This window comes from Anolis sagrei, chromosome 8 (genome assembly GCF_037176765.1).
Source record: "Anolis sagrei isolate rAnoSag1 chromosome 8, rAnoSag1.mat, whole genome shotgun sequence".
NCBI lineage: Eukaryota > Metazoa > Chordata > Lepidosauria > Squamata > Dactyloidae > Anolis > Anolis sagrei.
Genome location: NC_090028.1, coordinates 22,081,125 through 22,102,132, shown reverse-complemented (window position 1 = coordinate 22,102,132; position 21,008 = coordinate 22,081,125). Strand labels below are relative to the sequence as shown.

Sequence of the window (21,008 nt, the reverse complement as noted above, 5' to 3'; positions counted from 1 at the left end):
GTCAAAGTTGCTGGTTGTGATTTTAAGTACAGTTGTCTTTCTACATTTGTGGCAGATCTGATTACTCATGAATTTGATTGATAATGCCCTCTTTGGGAATCCTTAGGTCCCTCAGTGTGGTCAACTTCTTCTGGTCATGGTAGAGGACCTTGAGATTTCTCGAAAGAACACATGCTAGGAATCTCTAGGTTCTCCAATGAGATTGTATGGCCATGTTCCAGCAGAGAACAACAACAGAGTCATGTTGAAAGACCTGGAAATTCTTAGAGAGGTGTTGTCTCAGATAAAAACTAACCTCGGTGAATGTTGAGGGCTGCGTGCAGAAGGCTTTTCATGCATTCATTTGAGCAAGATTAACAGCTACTAGGGCTGGGCAACCACGGAAAAATTTGTTTCTAAACTCGATTCGTTTTTAGAGGGTCTTTGCGTTTTGATTTTTAAAAGAATTCCGAAATTTTTCTTTAAAAAAGTTCGAAATTTACGAAATTTCGGAAATTACTAAACAATTACGAAACAATTACGAATCGATTCGTTAATGGCGGACGCGACCGCGCAATACGCCAAAAAAACCTCCAAATGGGACAGGGGGAACTTCTGAAGCTTCCCTCTCCCTTTGTTGTTGACTGTTGGTGTGATAACTATATTTTTTTTCCACTGATAAAACAAACAACAACTATAAAACTATACGCCAGAAAAAATAGCTAGATTAAAAAAAAATCAATCTATTTCGGACAAATGCTGGAAGTGCGAAAAGAAAACAGGCACTTTTTTCCACCAATGGTGGACCTGTGCAAAAATGAAAAAATTCTGGGACACTATCCACAGAGCCTCTCAAAAAATATTAAAAATAACTTTCACACAAGCCCCAGAAACATATCTATTAGGGATACTCAAAGAGACCAAAATGAACAGAAATCAAGATAAAATATTATTCCTACTGAGCACAGCAGCCAGAATAGTCATTGCAAAAAAATGGAAGCAGAAAGAAACACCAACACAAGAAGAGTGGATTACCAAAGCGTTTGACATCATACAAATGGACAATTTATCTGAGAGAATGAATGGAGTAAAGAAAAAAACCGACTGGACAGGCTTTAAGGACTACTTAAAAACAAAGGAAATTCCCATTATGATTGATTTATCAAACTTTTAGAGAGAAGGTGATAATTCGTTATTTTGTCAGCAACAAGACAATAGAATTGAAGGACTTTCAAATCGAAGACTAAGACTCTTGGAAAACCCTGGGAAGTCAGAGCACAAAAGAAGATGGTGATGGTGATGGGACCTCTCCCCCCCTCCCCCTACCCCATAGCTCTCCCTCCCCCCCTCCCAATTTTCTCCCCCCCTAACCCCCCCTGCTTTATCCCTATGCTTCTTTTCTTTTGTTGAGATGTAAAATGTAAAACTTAATAAAAAATATCTATACAAAAAAAAACAACTATAAAACTTGCACCAGACATGCGGAAATAATAACGAAACGATTTCGAAACGATTCGAAACAATTACAAAACAATTACGAAACGAATTGAAAAATTCGTTTCGATTTTTAGTTGCTCCTGAATGGTTCAATATCGCTTCGTTATAAAAAAAATAACGAATTAATAACGAATTACAAAATTAACGAACGAAACCGCCCAGCCCTAATAGCTACCTCTCTCCATTGGAAAAGCAGCAAATCTCCCATTTAACAAGAGAGAAAGATTGTGCCCCATAACATTCTGTGTTGCAAAAAGATGATGTAAAAAGAGATCATCCCATTTCTGAAGCTTGTGGAGTTGAACTCGATGGCCCACTTATCACTTCCAGTTTTCCAGAATGCCTGGCTTTCCTTCGACAACGCTGACGGCTCAGGAAATATTTATACCTTTCCGCTGAGAATCATCGTCTCTCCTTTTTCATCTGCATTTTCTGCTTTTGAAATAATTCATAAGCACTGAACGAAGAAAAGGAAATCGGGTATTTTTGTAAAGATCCCAGAGACTGGAGATATTTTGAAGCCGCTCCAATGCTTTCATATATCAAAAAAAAAAATCAAGTGGGGAGAGGGACCTCTGGCTGAGTATTTGACTTCACAATACATCTTCATTGATTCCAGCTCATTCTTTTTTTTCAAAGACTGACTAATCAAGTTGAACATTCTCCTTCTGCAGAACTTCTTGACTGAAGGTTGCTCAATAGGACGCCAACCAGCTTGCTGAGCATCACAGATATATAAAGGGTCGCACAGAAAGACCTGAAGCTATTAAAATATAAATTTGCATTTCCTTTCTGGCTGATCTAAAGTATTTCCTATGTGGTTCGCAAGTGTTGGAGAGGTAAGGGGAGGCTGTTCTGAAAAGAACATGTTCTGGTTATAATTGAGAATAGCTTGTATTCAAGACAATGTGGATAATGTGGGGACGGCAGATTCGTTCAAAACATCATTTCAAAAGTTTTCTCTCTGCTGGGTTGAGATTAGGAAAGTTTTCATGCATTTTTGCATGATTTTACATGTTTCAGGACTACTTTGCGCACAGAGAATGAATCCTTTGTCTATCAAGATGAAGAGTCTCTTACATTTTGTGAAGGGGACAGTATCAACGGATTGCGTGTGGACCACAAAAGGAGAAATTCCCATTAGCCCACAAGATAAAGGGATGCCTTTTTTCTCCCAGTAAATCACTGTTTCCGTCACCTCTTGGCTGTTTTATATCACGGGAGTCTCTTTCATAAAAGGATAACGTCCTACTCTATATCAAACCACTCTCTATTTGTATCCCAAGGGTCTAACAGAAGTGCTATAATTTCCAAACTGGCAGATATTTAAGATGTTTTCTGAGGAATTCTCAATTTTCTGCACCTGATTTACAGGAGCATTTATACTTAACATTTTTGATCCCATAGTGCCATAGAATCATAGAATCATAGAATCAAAGAGTTGGAAGAGACCTCATGGGCCATCCAGTCCAACCCCCTGCCAAGAAGCAGGAATATTGCATTCAAATCACCCCTGACAGATGGCTATCCAGCCTCTGTTTAAAAGCCTCCAAAGAAGGAGCCTCCACCACACTCCGGGGCAGAGAGTTTCACTGCTGAACGGCTCTCAAGGTCAGGAAGTTCTTCCTCATGTTCAGATGGAATCTCCTTTCTTGTAGTTTGAAGCCATTGTTCCGCGTCCTAGTCTCCAGGGAAGCAGAAAACAAGCTTGCTCCCTCCTCCCTGTGGCTTCCTCTCACATATTTATACATGGCTATCATATCCCCTCTCAGCCTTCTCTTCTTCAGGCTAAACATGCCCAGCTCCTTAAGCTGCTCCTCATAGGGCTTGTTCTCCAGACCCTTGATCATTTGAGTCGCCCTCCTCTGGACACATTCCAGCTTGTCAATATCTCTCTTGAATTGTGGTGCCCAGAATTGGACACAATATTCCAGGTGTGGTCTAACCAAAGCAGAATAGAGGAGTAGCATGACTTCCCTAGATCTAGATGCTATGCTCCTATTGATGCAGGCCAAAATCCCATTGGCTTTTTTTGCCGCCACATCACATTGTTGGCTCATGTTTAACTTGTTGTCCATGAGGACTCCAAGATCTTTTTCACACGTACTGCTCTCGAGCCAGGCGTCCCCCATTTTGTATCTTTGCATTTCGTTTTTCCTGCCAAAGTGGAGTATCTTGCCTTTGTCACTGTTGAACTTCATTTTGTTAGTTTTGGCCCATCTCTCTAATCTGTCAAGATCATTTTGAATCCTGCTCCTGTCCTCTGGAGTATTGGCTATCCCTCCCAATTTGGTGTCATCTGCAAACATGATGATCATGCCTTCTGCATCCCCCATTCTATATCCCCCATTCTGTGATTCCTCTAAAGTATGTCACAACGACTGAAATACAACCTGGAGAGACATGGTTCCAATACATGCAGACAAAGGACAGTTACCAGGAAATTCAAAATATGATTTTGTATCTCAAGAGTCAACTTGGGACTTAATAATAATCAGAGAAAAAAAATAAGAATATTATACCAGGAACACAGAAACCAAACTGATAAAAGAGAACATGACAAAGTGGGCAATTGATATTGGCCATTCTATTTTATTAGATGACTAAGATAAAGTATGGACAACTAAAATAAAATACTCCAGATCAACAAATATAATAGAAAGCTGGTATAAGATGTTCTACCGTTGGTATCTTACACCCCAGCAACTGGCAAGGTATTATAAGAACCAAAATAACAAATGCTGGAAATGCGGGGAAGAACTGGGTACTTTCTTCCACTCTTGGTGGGCTTGCAAAGTTGTTAATAAATTTGGGGGAAAAATACATGAACACTCTCAAAAAAATTAAAATTAAATTTTGAATTCAGACCTGAATATCTATATATATATATATATAAATGCTCTGTGCATAATGAGTACCTTAAAAACAAAAGAACCAATGAACGAAATCACACCAAATTTGGCAACAAAACGTCTCACAACACAAGGAGTGACCATCACTCAAAAAATTATGATTTTATCATTTGGGAGTTATAGTTGCTGGGATTTATAGTTCACCTACAATCAAAGAGCCTTCTCAACTCCATCAACGATGTAACTGAACCAAACTTGGCACACAGAACTCCCATGACCAGCAGAAAATATTGGAAGGGTTTGGTGGGCATTGTCCTTGGGTTTTGGAGTTGTAGTTCACCTACATCCAGAGAGCACTGTGGACTCAAACAATGGTGGATCTGGACCAAACTTGGCACAAGCACTCAATACGCCAAATATGAACACATATGGAGTTCATATTAAATACTGGTGGAGTTCAGGGAAAATAGACCTTGACATTTGAGAGTTGTAGTCACTGGGATTCACAGTTCACCTACAATCAAAGAGCGTTCTGAACCCCACGAACAACAGAATCGGGGCAAACTTCCCACACAGAACCCCCATAACCAACAGAAAATACTTAAGGTCATCCAGTTCAACTCTCTTCACCAGGGCAAGAAAACATAATCAAAGTCCTCCTGACAAAGGGCCATCCAGCCATAGATATAGATATAGATAGATAGATATGATTCACACACAGAGAGATATAGTATCATATATTTGAAAGGGACCCTTAAAGAAGGACAATTATATGTTGCATGTTCCAAGGTGGGCAAACCAGACACTCTCCACATCAGTACTGACAATCAGCAAGAAATACTGTTTACCCACAAGCATAAAGAAATTACATACATTAGAAACCAACACTTTCTCGTTACTTTATTTTCCAGATCAACTGACTGGGCCACAGCAACGTGTGGCAGGGGACAGCTAGTTATTTACTAAATCTAACAGACTTTGGGATAGGGAGAAATAAGGATATAATATTTTATTATCTGACCACTGCAGTGAGAACATTACTAGCCCAGAAATGGCACACGAGAGAAATCCCATTGTTAGATACCTGGATAACAAAATACTGGATTATATGGACTTGGACTCCTTCTATTACAGGAGCAGAAAGATAGGTGTAGGACAGACTGGAACTCATTTAAAGATTATCTCCAGGAAAGAAAACTCACAATACAGATAGATTAGTTTATGTTGTGTACCATGAGAACTTTAAGAAAAAAGGGAAAACTCCCTGTGGAATGGACTAGAAGACAAAAGTCCCGTCCCCCCATCTTCCCCTCCTCTTTCTCTTTTTCCTCTTTTCCTCTTTCCCCCCTCTTCATTCCTTTCCTTTTTTTCTCACTTTATTTACCTCTTCCTTCATCATCCCAGATCCCCACCCCAATATTTTACCCCATATTTTTATGTATTGTTATTCAAAACTTACGTAATAAAGATGATAAAAAGAAGATAACTTGGATTATGCCACTCAGAGTTGTACAAATGACATCCAGTACCCAAAAACAAATGGGAAACCATTGCAGACAGTAGGCTTGGTTGATCATGTTCATTAGTTTCTAAACTCGTTATGAATTCGTATTTAAATTAGCTTTCGATCCAATATCGAGCCATGCAGGAATAGTGTGAGGAGTAATTAAGAACTGAAACTATTTTTCCAATTTTCATAATTATTTTCATATGTATTATTATATCATATTATTATATTATATTATTATTGTATATTATTATATTATATTATTATTATATTATATGTTATAATTGTATGTTATTATATTATATTAATATAATTGTATATTAAAGCACCCCTGACAGATGGCCATCTATTCTTAATAATAATAATATCATTTAATATAGAATAATAATAATAGTTTTAACCTGCTGGGCCAGGAAGACGTTTAGCTGGGTTAAGAAAAGCCGTTTTAAAGCATTTTAAAGACTGGATTCCTGTAAGTGCTGACTCCATTCTGACTTCGGATTGTTTTTGGATGGACATCTCATTCTGACTTAATCTTTTGTTTTTGGACGTGCTATGGGCTTGGGACAGTTTTTTGATAATATAATATAATATATATAGTTGTTAGTTTTATCACACTAACAGTCAACAACAGAGGGAGAGGGAAGCTTCAGAAGTTCCCCCTGTCCCCTTTGGAGTTTTTTTTTCCGCGTATTGCACAATCGTGTCTGCCATTAACGAATTGATTCGTATATTTACAAAATTTCGTAAATATCGAAATTTTGAAATTTGAAATTTCGGAAATCCTCTCAGATTAGAAACGCGGGCGCCCCCTAGGTACGAAACAAGTTTAGAACCAAATTTTTTCTTGATCAACCAAGCCTAGCAGACAGAACAAGATTCAACATTACATGGTCCAAAGAATTCTGCCTTATTGCCACACAATACTTCCTAGAAATGATCATCTTGTGTTTCGCTTTCCTTGTCTGTTTTTTTTTTTTTTTTTTTTGCATATCCTTGTTGTGTTGGGTCTATTCCAATGACTATAGGAAAAACCGCAAAATTCATTCAGCCAGGAGTTTTATAAAACCAATGCTTGCTTGCCTCCTGAACTGCATGTTTTCCTTACTGATCATCTAACAACAAATAAGAGATGATGGAAACACAACGTTCTAAGCAGGACCATTATCACTTCACACAAAGTACATCTTCTTTATCAAGTATTTATTGCAGTCTTTGGAGCTCAAAATCCTAGAATGGAGATGCGGAGAATAATGTTCTACACATGTAGCTCAATGCAGCTCACCTGCCAAAGCCAGGGGGTCATTGCATTTACTACCTGGAGATGGAGCAAAGGCGTGCAGTGCCACAGAAGCCCGAGAAAGAGAAATAGGGCCATTGTAGCAGAAATCCAGGTAAGGAATTCATTGATCTCACCATCTGTAAGTGTGGCTGGATAGGAAATGGCATATTTCCTCTCCATCACAAGCAGGGAATCAAACCCAGATATCCAGACTCATAGTCCAATGGTAGATCCCTTCTGCATTACTACATCTAATTCTGTATTACACTCTGTAGCAGGCATGGACAAATTTCAGCCCTCTGGGTATTTTGGATTGGTAGGCTGGTAGAAATTGTGGGAGTTGAAGTCCAAAACACCGGGAGGGCCGAAATTTGCCTATGCCTTCTCTGTAGGGATGTTTGGTCTATTTCCTCCTTTCTGATTCTCATTTCAATGGACCTGATCCACATTCCCTGATCAGAAATATTGCACTTCCCAAGTAATTCAACATGGGTTGTTGTAGGTTTTTCCGGGCTATATGGCCATGTTCTGGAGGCAATTTTTCTCCTGACGTTTCGCCTGCACCTATGGCAAGCATCCTCAGAGGTAGTGAGGTCTGTTGGAAGTAGGAAAAATAGGTTTATATATCTGTGGAATGACCAGGGTGGGACAAAGGGCTCTTGTCTTCTGGAGCTAGGTGTGAATGTTTCAGCTGATCACCTTGATTAGCATTCAATGGCTTGGAAGCACCTGGGGGGAATCTTTTGTTGAGAGTGATTTTATGTGCCTGTTTGTTTCCCCTCTGTTGTTTTGCTGTTATAAGTTTTGAGTTTTTTAATACTGGTAGCCAGATTTTGTTCATTTTCATGGTTTCTTCCTTTCTGTTGAAATTGTCCACATGCTTGTGGATTTCAATGGCTTCTCTGTGTAGTCTGACATGGTGGTTGTGAGAGTGTGAGAGTGCAGGCAAAATGTCAGGAGAAAAATTGCCTCCAGAACATGGCCATATAGCCCGGAAAAACCTACAACAACCCAGTGATTCCCGCCATGAAAGCCTTCGACAATACATTAATTCAACATGATTCTTGACCACACAAGGATATCACAAAAACATTGTAAAGTCCATTGGGTGGAATTTAGGAATTGTTGATGAACGAGATGCTGGCGAAAGACTACTTCAAGACACAAAACACACCAGTTTCCTTTCCCACAACTACTGCTTGTAATAATGAAGGAAGAAACTCAGCCAAAGTCATTGAATTACTCCTTGTGAAATAATGTTATTCAAACTCTTCAATATCCTTACGTTTCGCCTATGCAAGAATATTCCAAGAATATTTCGCCTATACCAAGTTTCGCCTATACCAAGAATATTCAATCAATATGAGTGCATTGCAGGCAAGACCATAGGCAGTGCATCACAGCAACACTAAAACATAGGATATTGCTTTCATAAAGTTCATTGGAAGTAAAGGAAGCAGAAACAACAACTTACCTGGTAGGTGGCAATGGATTCCCTGTCGAGGGATCGCGTCACAAGGACCTCTCCGGTGCTCTCAACAATTTTGAAAACTCCCTTTGGGTCCTGTTCCACTCCTTTCCCAAAAATCCGGAATTTGGAACCTTCTGGTTTGTCATTGTCTACAACCTATGGAAGGAAAGGAAAATGGTGAGAAATGAATGCAAGGGAACCCAACATATTTTTAATACACAAGAGTAGGTCAAAAAGTAATGCCTCCATTGCTCTAACTTTAATTTATTTCCCAGCTACTGGACTGCTATGCATAATATGATAGAGGTCACCTTACTCTACTCATACACTCTTTTCTTTTTCCAATTGACGGATTAGAACCATGAATCTGAGGCAAAGACTTTGACCTCTTTGGACTCCTGAAAGACAACCAACTCGGTTTCAGATTCAAAGACTTGAATATGTTCACACAGCTTTAAAATCATGGGTCATGAAGGAAAACCCTGAATTTTTTCAAAATGGTTTGATGCCTGGTGTGAAGTCTCGGCCTAATTTTTACTCCCCTCTGTTTGCTCCTTGGAGTTGGACTGTTCCATTCTGCTAAGTTTTAGAGTAGGAGCTTAGGCTCCCCCTATAGGCCGAGCCATTTGGTTCAGCCCATTCTGGCTCATAGCCTGGTGGAAGGACCTTTTATTCCATTCTAATTTGACATAGTTTTTAGTAGTTAGCCAGAACATGTCTGGTCTGGCTTAGCAGTCTGAACAGGCCATCCTTAGCACATATATGCCATAGAATTGACCAATATTTGCCTTAGAGTCTATAGTATATGTTATAAAGAATTCATCTGTATTTGTCATAGAGAATATAGTTGTTGTTACCTCAGACCACCATTATACCTCATAGCCTCCTGTTATCTATGTTTACCTCAGTTATACCTTATACCTGTTCCTTATTATTCTAATTCTATACCATCATAATCAAACTGCACCTTTGTATACCTCGTTTTGATTCATCTTGATTGTTTAGTAAACTTAATTGGTGAATTTTAGTCTTGTCTCTAGAGTTTTATTTTGGGGGAATAAAAGTACACATAGGGCATACCGATGGTCACTGGGAAAATAGCCAGACACATATAGTTTTCCCTTAATCTTCACGGTTGTGCCATCATACCTGGGTTAACCCGTGGCACAATGTGTACAAATTGATGGTGACAACTCCACATGCTCACTTCCTCGTAGCAGCGGCTGTCGGCCCGGTTAGGGCTGGGGCCTGCCACCAGGGGTGTAGCAGTGCCGCCCCTCGTCCCCACCGCCAATAGAACTGGCAGTTGGTTGCCCTCCTGGCCCGGTTTCCCTTCACCGGGCCACACTAGCACCAGGCTAGCACAAGGGAATCTAGTTCTCTTCCCTTCCTTTCTGGGGGGGGGGGGGGAGGTGGGCTTCTTTCCTTAGCCTCCCCTCCTTATCACAAGCAGGCAGTGGGTTATTGGTTGGGCTGCCTGGCTCCCTGCTCAGCTAGCATGTTTTAGGGCACCCTCATTACCAGAGCCTGTTTAGTTTCTTGGATGCACACTCTATAGTGCCCCCCCCCCAGTTCCAGAGTTGGGGGGCCACCATAGAGAAGGCCCTCTCCCTCGTCCCCAGCAATTGCGCCTGTGAAGGTATACAAACCCATGGCCTCATTGAGTCCACACAGATACAAATCAATTCGGAGGGGGGGGGGGGAGAGTGAGTGGCATTCCCACTTTGCAAATACAAAATATTTTGCATTGAGTTTTTTCATGCAAATTGCATTGTATTCCAAGCAACAACAAAAACTTTTGAACTGTTCAAACACTCTTATTTTCTCACCTAACTGGTAGAAAAGGGGAAAAAAAGACATGGGGTGCTTTCATTCACATAATGTGCTTGATGGGGTTACACTCCTCCTGAAGGTGCAGGTTCGCAGCTTGGGAGTGATCCTGGACTCATCGCTGAGCCTGGAACCCCAGGTCTCAGCGGTGGTCAGGGAAGCTTTTGCATAATTAAAACTTGTGCACCAGCTGCGCCTGTACCTTGGGAAATCTGACTTAGCCACGGTGGTCCACGCTCTGGTTACATCCTGTTTAGATTACTGCAACGCTCTCTACGTGGGGTTGCCTCTGAAGACTGCCCAGAAGCTCCAACTAGTACAACGAGTGGCAGCCAGACTACTAACAAGAGCAGGGTACAGGGAGCATACTACTCCTCTGTTGTGCCAGCTCCACTGGCTGCCAATTAGCTTCTGAGCACAATTCAAAGTGCTGGTGTTAACCTATAAAGCCCTAAACGACTCCGGCCCAGTTTACCTGTCTGAACGTATTCTCCCCTATGAACCATCAAGATTGTTAAGATCGTCTGGAGGGGCTTGCTCTCAGTCCCACCAGCCTCACAAGTGCGTCTGGTGGGGGCGAGGGACAGGGCCTTCTTGGTGGTGGCCCCTTGGCTCTGGAACTCCCTTCCACTGGAGATCAGAACTGCCCCTTCTATCCTGACGTTTAGAAAACAGGTGAAAACTTGGCTCTGGCAACTGGCATTCGACGAGTGAGGCAATATCCTGCGATATGGATGGATGATGATGAACAACGATTTTATTGTGACGACTGACCATTGTAATTATATGACTGTATTTTGCTATTTTAATGTTTTAGTGTAATATGGAATATGATGTTTTTAATGATTGTTTGTGATATTGTTGTTGGAAACTGGCCTGAGTCTCTCGATGGAGGTGAGAAGACCGGTATACAAAATTTCTAAATAAATAAATAATAAAATAATGAAGAATGAAATGAAATGCATGTATATGATGCACTTCCACGTGTCTCCCATGGACAGAATGTTCTCATCGTTCTTGTCCGATATTCCTCAGGATATTTGGAAGAAGCCACAGATATTGACATTATATTGGTTTACCGATAAAGGAGGCTCTCTTTTCTGACTGGTATTGAAATGAAGTCCAAACATAAGGCCACACACAAACATGGTATTTGACATTTCTTTTGTTTCATTCACTTGGATGAGATCCCACCAAGTCTTAAAACTATTGATCTTTCCCATTATAAATCAATGTTCATATATTTGGTTTTTCCAAGCCTAAACACAGTCGATCAATTTAAGTATTGAATATCCCAGACTGAAAAGGGGAAGAAATATACAGAGCTATTTTTTTTTCAGTTTACTAAGTAGACAAAGAAGACATTTTAACAGCTATTGATGAATTTGTTAGTATGTCAACCTCAATTACATTAGCACATCCATCCAAATAATTCAATATATTCCTTCATTTTCCCCTTTATACTACTCTAACTTACTATACGTCTCACATAACTGATTGTCGCAAGTTCTTATCAGAGATCTAACTCTCTCTCTCTCTATATATATATACAATCCACATGTCCTTTCCTCATATCTTGTTTTTTTTGTTGGTTTTTTTTTTTTTGAGATGGGTGATGTTCATCTGTCAGGATCAAGTGACATGGATGCAACTGTTTAAAAGCAATTTTCTTCATCTTCCCCTCAAAAAGTCACTTATGTGAGGGTTCATCTACACTATAGAAAGAATGCAGTTTGGCACCACTTTAACTGCCACGTTTATAGAATCATATAATAATAGAGTTGGAAGAGACCCCCATGGGCCATCCAGTCCAACCCCCTTCTGCCAGGCAGGAGAAGCACAATCAAAGTATTCTTGACAGATAGCCACCCAGCCTCTGATTAAAACTTTCCAAGGAAGGAGCATCCACCAGACTTCAAAGCAGAGAGTTCCACTGCTGAACAGCTCTTCTTACAGCCAGGAAGTCCTTCCTAACATTCAGTGGAATCCCCTTTCCTGTCATTTGAACCTATGGCTCCATTGAGTCCTAATCTCCAGGGCAGCAGAAAGAAAGCCTTCTTCCTCTTCCTTATGACACTCTTTCACATATTTACACATTGGTCTTATGTCTCTTCTCAGCCTTCTCTTCTGCAGGCTAAACAGACCCAGTTCTTTAAGAAAGTCCTCAAAAAGATTCATAGTCTCCAGGCCTATAATCCTTTTAGTGGCCCTCTTCCTCTGGACTCCTTCCAGATTAGAGTCAATATCTTTCTTGAACTGTGGGGCCAAGAATTGGATAGTGTTATTCCAGGTAAACAGGTCCGACCAAAGCAAAATAGAGAGGTACCATGACTTCCATCAATCTGGACACCAGCCTCCTTTGGATGCAGTCCAGAATCCCATTGGCTTTTTGAGCTGCTGCATCACACGCTTGGCTCATGTTCAGCTTATCCATGAAGACTCCAAGATCACATGGACTATTGTCCAGCCAAGCATCTCCCATCCTGTATCGTTGCATTTCATTTTTTTTTCTGCCTAAGTGTCATATCTTACACTTCTCCTTGTTGAAATTCATGGTGTTTGTTTTGGCCATTCAGCTCTCTGTTAAGGTCCTTTTGCATCCTTATCCTGTCCTCTGGAGTATGAGCTCTCCCTCCCCGTTTGGTCCCATCTGCAAACTTGATCAGCAGGCCACCTCAACCTTCATCCAAGCTATTAATAAAGATGTTGAATAGAACTGGGCCCAGGACCAAACCCTCTTTATGTCTGCGCCCTACACCACTGGAGAAATTACACTGCTTAGCCGGTATTGCACCACCTGACATCCGCCGGGAAGTAGCAGCCAATAGTGAAAGGACCAAGGCAGAGACATCTCCAGCTCATCCCCTGTTTGGGTATCAGCCAGCACGTCAATGACTTAAATCTAGAAATAGTTTTCTAAGATCTACAGAGACACTCGCTGGAACACCTCAGCAAGCGAGAGTCCAAAAGTGGCAGGCTCAAACCCAGAACCTCAACCAATGGCTGATACCAAATGAGAGACTCCCCCCTGGGCACACAGAGGACTGGGCGACTTGGAAGGCACTGAACAGACTGCGCTCTGGCACCACGAGATGCAGAGCCAACCTTCAGAAATGGGGCTACAGGGTGGAGTCCTCGACATGCGAGTGTGGAGAGGAGCAAACCACTGACCACCTGCTGCAATGCAACCTGAGCCCTGCCACATGCACAATGGAGGACCTTCTTGCAGCAACACCAGAAGCACTCCAAATGGCCAGATACTGGTCAAAGGACATTTAATCAACTACCAAACTCATAAATTTTTATTATGTCTGTTTGTTTGCTTTGTTCTGTTAGAAATGTAATATAATTGACTGACACGAAATAAATAAATGACATTCAAATTGTCACTTCTTTCCAGGATGAAGAGGAACCATTGGGGCAAAGTACCCTTTGGGTTTGCCCACTTAACCAATTACAGGTCCACCTAAGATTGGCCCACACTTGACTAGTTTGCTTGCAAGAAGGTCATGGGGGACTTTGTCAAAGGTCTTGCTGAAATCAAGATATACTACATCAACTGCATTCCCTTCATCTATCAAGCTTGTAACTCTATATACAAAAAGAGATAAGATGAGTTTGTGTTTACAAAATCCATGTTGACTCAGTGTTGTGGAATCATGAGAACTGTAGTATTGCAAGGTATGTCTTTCTGCCAAAGAGCACTGGTGCCTCACCAAACTACAACCATGGCAGCTGAAGTGGTGTCAAATTGCATTAAATTGCCAGTGCAAATGCACTCCAAGATATATGCAATGAAGTAAGAGTGAAAGGGCCTTTTATATGTGTGATATTTTGGATAATGTGCCGCTAGAGGGAGCTACATGTTCCCAGAAACAAGACAGAAATATGGAAAGGAAACCTTCTAATTAAGATACTACTATAATGAAAGAAAGTGTGTTGCTTTGCCCATGCTAAACTATGAGTAATTGGGAGGAATCATGCCGGTCATTTCCTACAGCAGGTTCCCTGGATTGGTAGGAAATGAAAGAGTGGATGTGTGCGTTGCCCATTCTGATAAGACTTGTATCTCATTGATATGCCTTCCTTGCAACTTGTCAGGCTCCGGAAGGATCTCTGTGGACACATCTTTCGCATGGATAGAGTAAGCAAGATTAAGACCCTTGAGATACCAATCACTTTCTCTGAAACAGCAACACCTTCTAATTCTGCACTTGCAAGCATTAATATGTCAGGCAAAGGCAGGGTTCAATGTCAGATTGCAACTACAAATGCAGGGAAAAGTCCAGGTTTTGTCACAGTTCTCAAGTTCCCACTGAACTTCCTTCCCATTCTTTGTTGATATCTATTTGTTAAGCATTGGGTTTTTTCTCCTTCTCTCATAGAAAACTATACATAGGATCATAGGATCATAGAATCCTAGAGTTGGAAAATAGCCTATGGGCTATCCAGTCCAAACCCTTGCCAAGAGCAGGACAATCACATTTAAAGCACCCTCAACAGATGGCCATCCAGCATCCGTTCAAAAGCCTCCATAGAAGGAGCCTCCACCACACTTCGGGGTAGAGAGTTCCACTGCTGAACAGCCCTTCTCCCAGTCAGAAAGTTCTTCCTAATGTTCGGGTGGAATCTCCTTTCTTTCCTGTAGTTTGAAGCCATTGATCCATTGCGTCCTAGTCTCCAGGGCAGCAGAAAACAAGCTTGCTCCCTCCTCCCTATGACTTCCTCTCACATATTCATACATGGCTATCATGTCTCCTCTTTGTCTTCTCTTCTGAAGAATAAACATGGCCAGCTCTTTCAGCCACTCCTCATAGGGCTTGTTCTCCCTACCCTGGATCATTTGAGTTGCCCTCCTCTGGACACATTCGAGCTTGTCAATACCTCTCTTCAACTGTGGTGCCCAGAATTCCAGGTGTGGTCTAACCAAGGTAGAATAGAACATGGGTAGCATGACTTCCCTGGATCTAGACAGTCCCCCCTCGATGGTGAGGGGGCTTGCGTGTTCCAATGAACCTGCAGGCATAACGACTGGAGTCATGGAGTGGCCACTGGGGAGGTTCCAGACCAAGTACAGTCCGAAGACCCAAAGACCTCAACAGCAGAGCAGGCAGAGGATAACATGGTACATGTTACAGTGGCTGTGAAGGTGGAAGGAGGCTGCAACAGATTGAGAAGCCATAGTCATTGTGTTAAACTATGCCACCAGTGGAACCTCACTCTGTGAAGACTGTGTGTTGATCAGCTGTGCACTGTCCTCCACGCATTAAAAAAAACACATGCACAGCCATCTTCCAAGGAAAACAAAAACAATCCAACAAAAGTCCCATGGTGATCAGCGAGTGGTGATGGTGGCAGGATTGTGAAATCCGGAAGCTGCTAGTCACAGACTGGCACATGGGTGGTGGATACGGATTCAGTTGTTCTACCTCAAGGTCCAAGGCAGTTGAGTAGTTCGGCAGCTGTATCCATGACTGAGCAATGCTTTTTAGGATCCACTCTGCTCACCCCATACGGGAAAAGAGCTAGAAAAGGTGCCCTAAAAATAGTCTGCTTCTCTTATCCCTGACAGGACTGCCACATCCAGTGGAGTCACCACCCTGCAGCCAAAAAAGAAAAATGAACTTCGGAATATGGAACGTACGGACACTAATGGACAACACTGACACCGAACGCAGAACTGCTATCATTGCAAGTGAGCTGGGACGCTTTAGCATCGACATAGCAGCATTTCAGGAGACCTGGAGAGCAGGAGAGGGACAGATGAAGGAAGAAAAAGGACTGCCTGAAGAAGACCGAAGAATGCATGGAGTTGGCTTTGCTATCAGAAATGATCTGGTGAAGCATCTGACCGAAGCACCCACTGGCATTAACGAACGACTCTCAGCCTCCGAATTAACCTTGCCTAAAAACCAGCAGGCAACCATCATAAGTGCCTATACATCAGCACTAGATGCTGATGAAGACATCAAAAAAACTTTTTCTGTCAGCTGGACACCATCCTATTGGAGATACCTAAGGAGGACAAAATCATCCTCCTGGGGGACTTTAATGCAAGAGACTGCGACCATAGGAAAATATGGGGTTGGAAACAGCAACTCGAATGGCATCCTGTTTCTCACAAAATGTGCGGAACACAACGTTGTCATCACCAACACACTCTTCCGCCAGAAAAACAAGTTCAAGACATCATGGAAGCACCCCCGGTTAAAGCATTGACACCTCTCAAGACTACCTAATCACACGTGCCAGAGACTGCTGTGACGTGCTTCTCACAAGAACCATGACAGGTGCTGATGACTGCTGGACAGACCACAGCTAACCCAATCCACAATGGCTATCAAGATCACCCCCAAGCGCAGATTACAAGAAAGAAAGAAAAGGCGCAAAATGAACACCCAAGCCCTTCAGGAGCCCTCTAAATGAGCCCTTCTCCAAACAGCACTCAAGGACCATCTACCCATAGAACACCCCAAAAATGTTGAGGAACATTGGAACAAACTGAAGACATCCATCATCATAGCATGTGAAGAAACTATTGGATATCAAACCAAGAAACATCAAGATTGGTTTGACGAAAATGACAACGAGATCCAACAGCTAATTGACAAAAAAAGGAAAACCTTCAAAACATGGCAGAGAGACATGAACTGTGCTGTTAAGAAAAATATCTACATCAGTGCAAAAGCTGAGGTCCAAAGAAGGCCAAGAGAACTCAAGACAATCTGGTGGACAATGAAGGTTGAAGAAATCCAACACCTGGCAGATGCCCATGATGCTCAGGGATTTTTCAAAGCCACAAAGGTCATTTATGGACCAAGAAACCATGGCATACAGCCTCTATGCTCATCAGATGGAACCAAACTTCTGAAGGGCAAATATCAATTGCACTAGTTGGAAAGAACACTACCAAACCTCCTGAATCGCAGCTCCAATGTGACCAAAGAGGTTATCTCACAAATCTTGTTATTGCATGTATTGTTTGTATTGTTGTATGGCGGGCTCGGCCTCATGTAAGCCGCACCGAGTCCCTTGGGGTAACGGGGTATAAATAAAGTTTTATTTATTATTATTATTATTATTATTATTATTATTATTATTATTATTATTATAGTTGTCAAAAGTCAAACCTTTTCTACCCCCCCCCCCCCCCTTTCATTCATAGAATCAGAATAGAGAATGGGTTTAGGGTCAGGTTCACTTCTATTCTTAAGTTTCCACATGTTCAAACCTATGGAGGAAAGTGAGTCAAAGAGTTCCTCTACACTGTAGAATTAATGCAGTTTGACACCACTTTATGTGCTGTGACTCAGTGCTACATAATCATGCATGTTGCAGTTTAATTCAGTCTATAGCCATCTCTCTCAAAATGTCCTGGTGCCTTTCCAAACTACAAAACTCAGGATGCCATAGCATTGAGTCATGGAAGTTATATCAAACTTCATTACTCAGTATTTCTTCCATTAATGGACAAAAAGATGGGCCTCTCCAGCAGATCTCAATCTTTAGGAGGGATATAAAGGGAGAGTATTGACATCCTCTGTTATTGAAGACTTTCCATGACATCACCACCATCTTGACATCCAACCCAAACTGGACTGCATATTCCAGTAGCCCTAATCAACACAGATCATGGGGAGGAATGCTGGGAATGTCAGCCAAATCACATCTGGAAAGATGCATGATTTCCACTCAGATCTAAAACATGTATGGAAATAAGCGGAGTTCGCTGGTTACAAAACGTGAGCTTTGGGAACTATGAAATGAGCAATTTTGGCAAGATTCTCTAATCACTTATATTCTTCCCACTTCTCATTGCAACCACATTCATTAATTGGATAGAATTATTTCCTCATTTGTGAATAATGGCAAAGTGCTGAGATGAGAAGATTTCAAAGCAATGGGGAAAAAAACAATGCACAAAAATATAAATACAGCATTTATGCCATTCATGAGATAGATGGTAAGTTAGAGAGCACTGGAAAGGCTTGCAAAAACAGATACACCTTCAACATACAGCTAAAATTAAGACTTATTGGAGCACGGCGGAGAGCCAAAGGAAGAGCATTCCATGTGCCACCAAGCTAAATGATACAAAGGTTCTCATTTGTTTAAGCAGCAATTAAAACCCGCTAAATGAGAAACCTTTGTTTCCTTTCTAGTTCAGTGTAAAGGGAATTGGCATGTTTTATTGTAAGAGGAATTCAAGCTGAGGCCAAATGGAACTGGAAAACTGATAAACTCCTACAAATGGGCTGGTTGACTTACTACTAGTCCCTCTCAGTCACTGTATTCTCTGCCTTGAACAACTCTATCAATGCCATTTTTCACCCGGCATTAACCGTGCCCTTCTGGCTAAGCTCATTCCAACATGGTGATCCTTCAGCTGCTCTTATCACAGAACTAAATCAGAAGGTAACAGGTAAGCAGAGAGAGCTGAGAAGGGAAAACCCCATCTCCTTAAGAAACAAACAATATGTTTGGAATTTTACGTCCACCCCGATTCCTCTTTCAACAATATTATTACAACTTTGCCCCATGCACGGGGTACTGCTTAATAGCTATTACTGCTTTTTATTTATTTATTTCGTGTACTACTACCCCGCCCTTCTCAACCCCTGAGACTCAGGGCGGCTTACAAAAAGGCACAATTCGATGGCTACACAATAATACAAATAAACGTGTAAAACAGAAATTAAAACAATTAAGACAGTTTAAAAAATCAATATATATCACAGTCAATAAACCAATCTCAAGCTCAGCGTTCGCCAACTCAGAGTCCATATTTCGTTCTACATTATCTATTCTTATCGGTCGTTGTAGTCCTTTATTCATCTGCCAGATTGCCCAAACTCCTGGTCCCAAATCCATGTTTTTAATTTCCTTCTAAAGGAAAGGAGGGATGTCGCTGATCTAATTTCCCTGGGGAGTGAATTCCACAGGTGAGGGGCCACCACCGAGAAGGCCCTGCTCCTCGTCCCTGCCAATCTCGCTTGTGATAGAGGAGGGGGTCGAGAGCAGGGCCTCCCCAGAAGATCTTAAACTCCGAGGCGGGACGTAGAAGGAGATCTGTTCGGATAGATACGCTGGGCCAGAACCGTATAGGGTTTTGTAGGTCAAAACCAGCACTTTGAATTGTGCTCGGAATTGGATCGGCAGCCAGTGGAGCTGACATAGCAGAGGGGTGGTATGCTCCCTGTATGACGCTCCGGTGACTAATCTGGCTGCCTCCCGCTGGACTAATTGAAGTTTCCGAACAGTCTTCAAAGGCAACCCCACGCAGAGTGCATTGCAGTAATCTAATCGGGATGTAATATCTGGTCATGTTTAAATGCTTAAAGCAATACAACAACCCAATTAGATGATTGGTTTTGGATGACATTGCCTGCACTTCCCTGTACATACTGATCATAGATTGAGGGATTGCCTCCAATATATGGAGAAAATCATAGGCCCCCATCTTCAGTACCATATAATGCATTTTAAACTGCATTCTATGGTAGACTCATATAGGGCAAATTGACTGGATCATGTGAGTCTACACTGCCACATATTCCAGTTCAATCTGTATTATAATGCCAGCATAGATGGAGCAACACTTGCTATAGCTTTCAAGGATCCTTAAAGAATTGAAGAAAAAAAGAGTGTGAACAGCTGGGCAGATGGAAATTAAGATCTTATTCCAACAAAGCTGGTTCAATTTGAACTGGCAAGCTGGGACCAATGCAGTCTGATGGAAGAAGGTGATTGGAGCGAGCTGGAGGAATATTCAGTCCAACTTCATTCTGCCATGTAGGAAATAAAGCACCCAGCAGATGACCATCCAAGCTCTGCTTAAAAACATCAAAAGACACCCAACTCCAAGACAGTTTATTCCACCCTTGGACAGGTTTTTATCACCAGGAGGTTCTTCCTAATGTTTAGGTGGAATCTCTTTTCCTGCCATTCAAATCCATTGCTCCATTGCAGCCTGGTCTCTGGAATAGCAGAAAACAATTTGTCTCTCTTCTCAATAGGACAACATGATAGGTATGATACAGATTTCATGTAGAGTTATCTCAAGATGATGGGTAAGATATGGATTTAAGATGTGGTGATATCAAGATGAGAAATTTAGATAGGGATCTCTCAAGATGATGCATAAGACACAGATTTCAGATACAGCTATATCAAGATGAGGAATTCAGGTAGGGATCTCTCAAGATGATGGTTAAGCTATGGGCTTCAGGTGTGGCTATATCAAGATGAGGAATTCAGGTAAGAATACCTCATGATGACGGGTAAGATGTGGACTTCAGGTATGGCTATATCAAGATGAGAAATTCAAGTAAGGATATCTCAAGATGATGGGTAAGATATGGATTTCAGGTGTGGCTATATCAAGATGAGCAATTTAGGTAGGGATATCTCTCAACGATGGGTAAGATATGTGTACAGCTATGCGCGAACCAATTGTACAGGTGTGGATGATTATGGAGGGAATTAATCTCAGGCCTCAATTGTGTATAAGAATATATTATAGAGGAGTACAATTATTACTTGTAAATTATGGTAACTGCCACCAGTGTGAGGTATTTGAGGTACCACCAA

General features: G+C 41.6%; 1 protein-coding gene across 1 annotated transcript in view; it reads right to left on the bottom strand.

Annotated features, from left to right (window-relative positions):
* The window catches only part of CDH13 (cadherin 13), a 996,654-nt gene that overhangs the window by 493,828 nt on the left and 481,818 nt on the right, over positions 1 to 21,008 (bottom strand). The window contains exon 5 of the mRNA XM_060787892.2: positions 8,592 to 8,744. Coding sequence (XP_060643875.2) covers positions 8,592 to 8,744 — 153 coding nt within the window. The remainder of the gene's footprint in view (positions 1 to 8,591; positions 8,745 to 21,008) is intronic.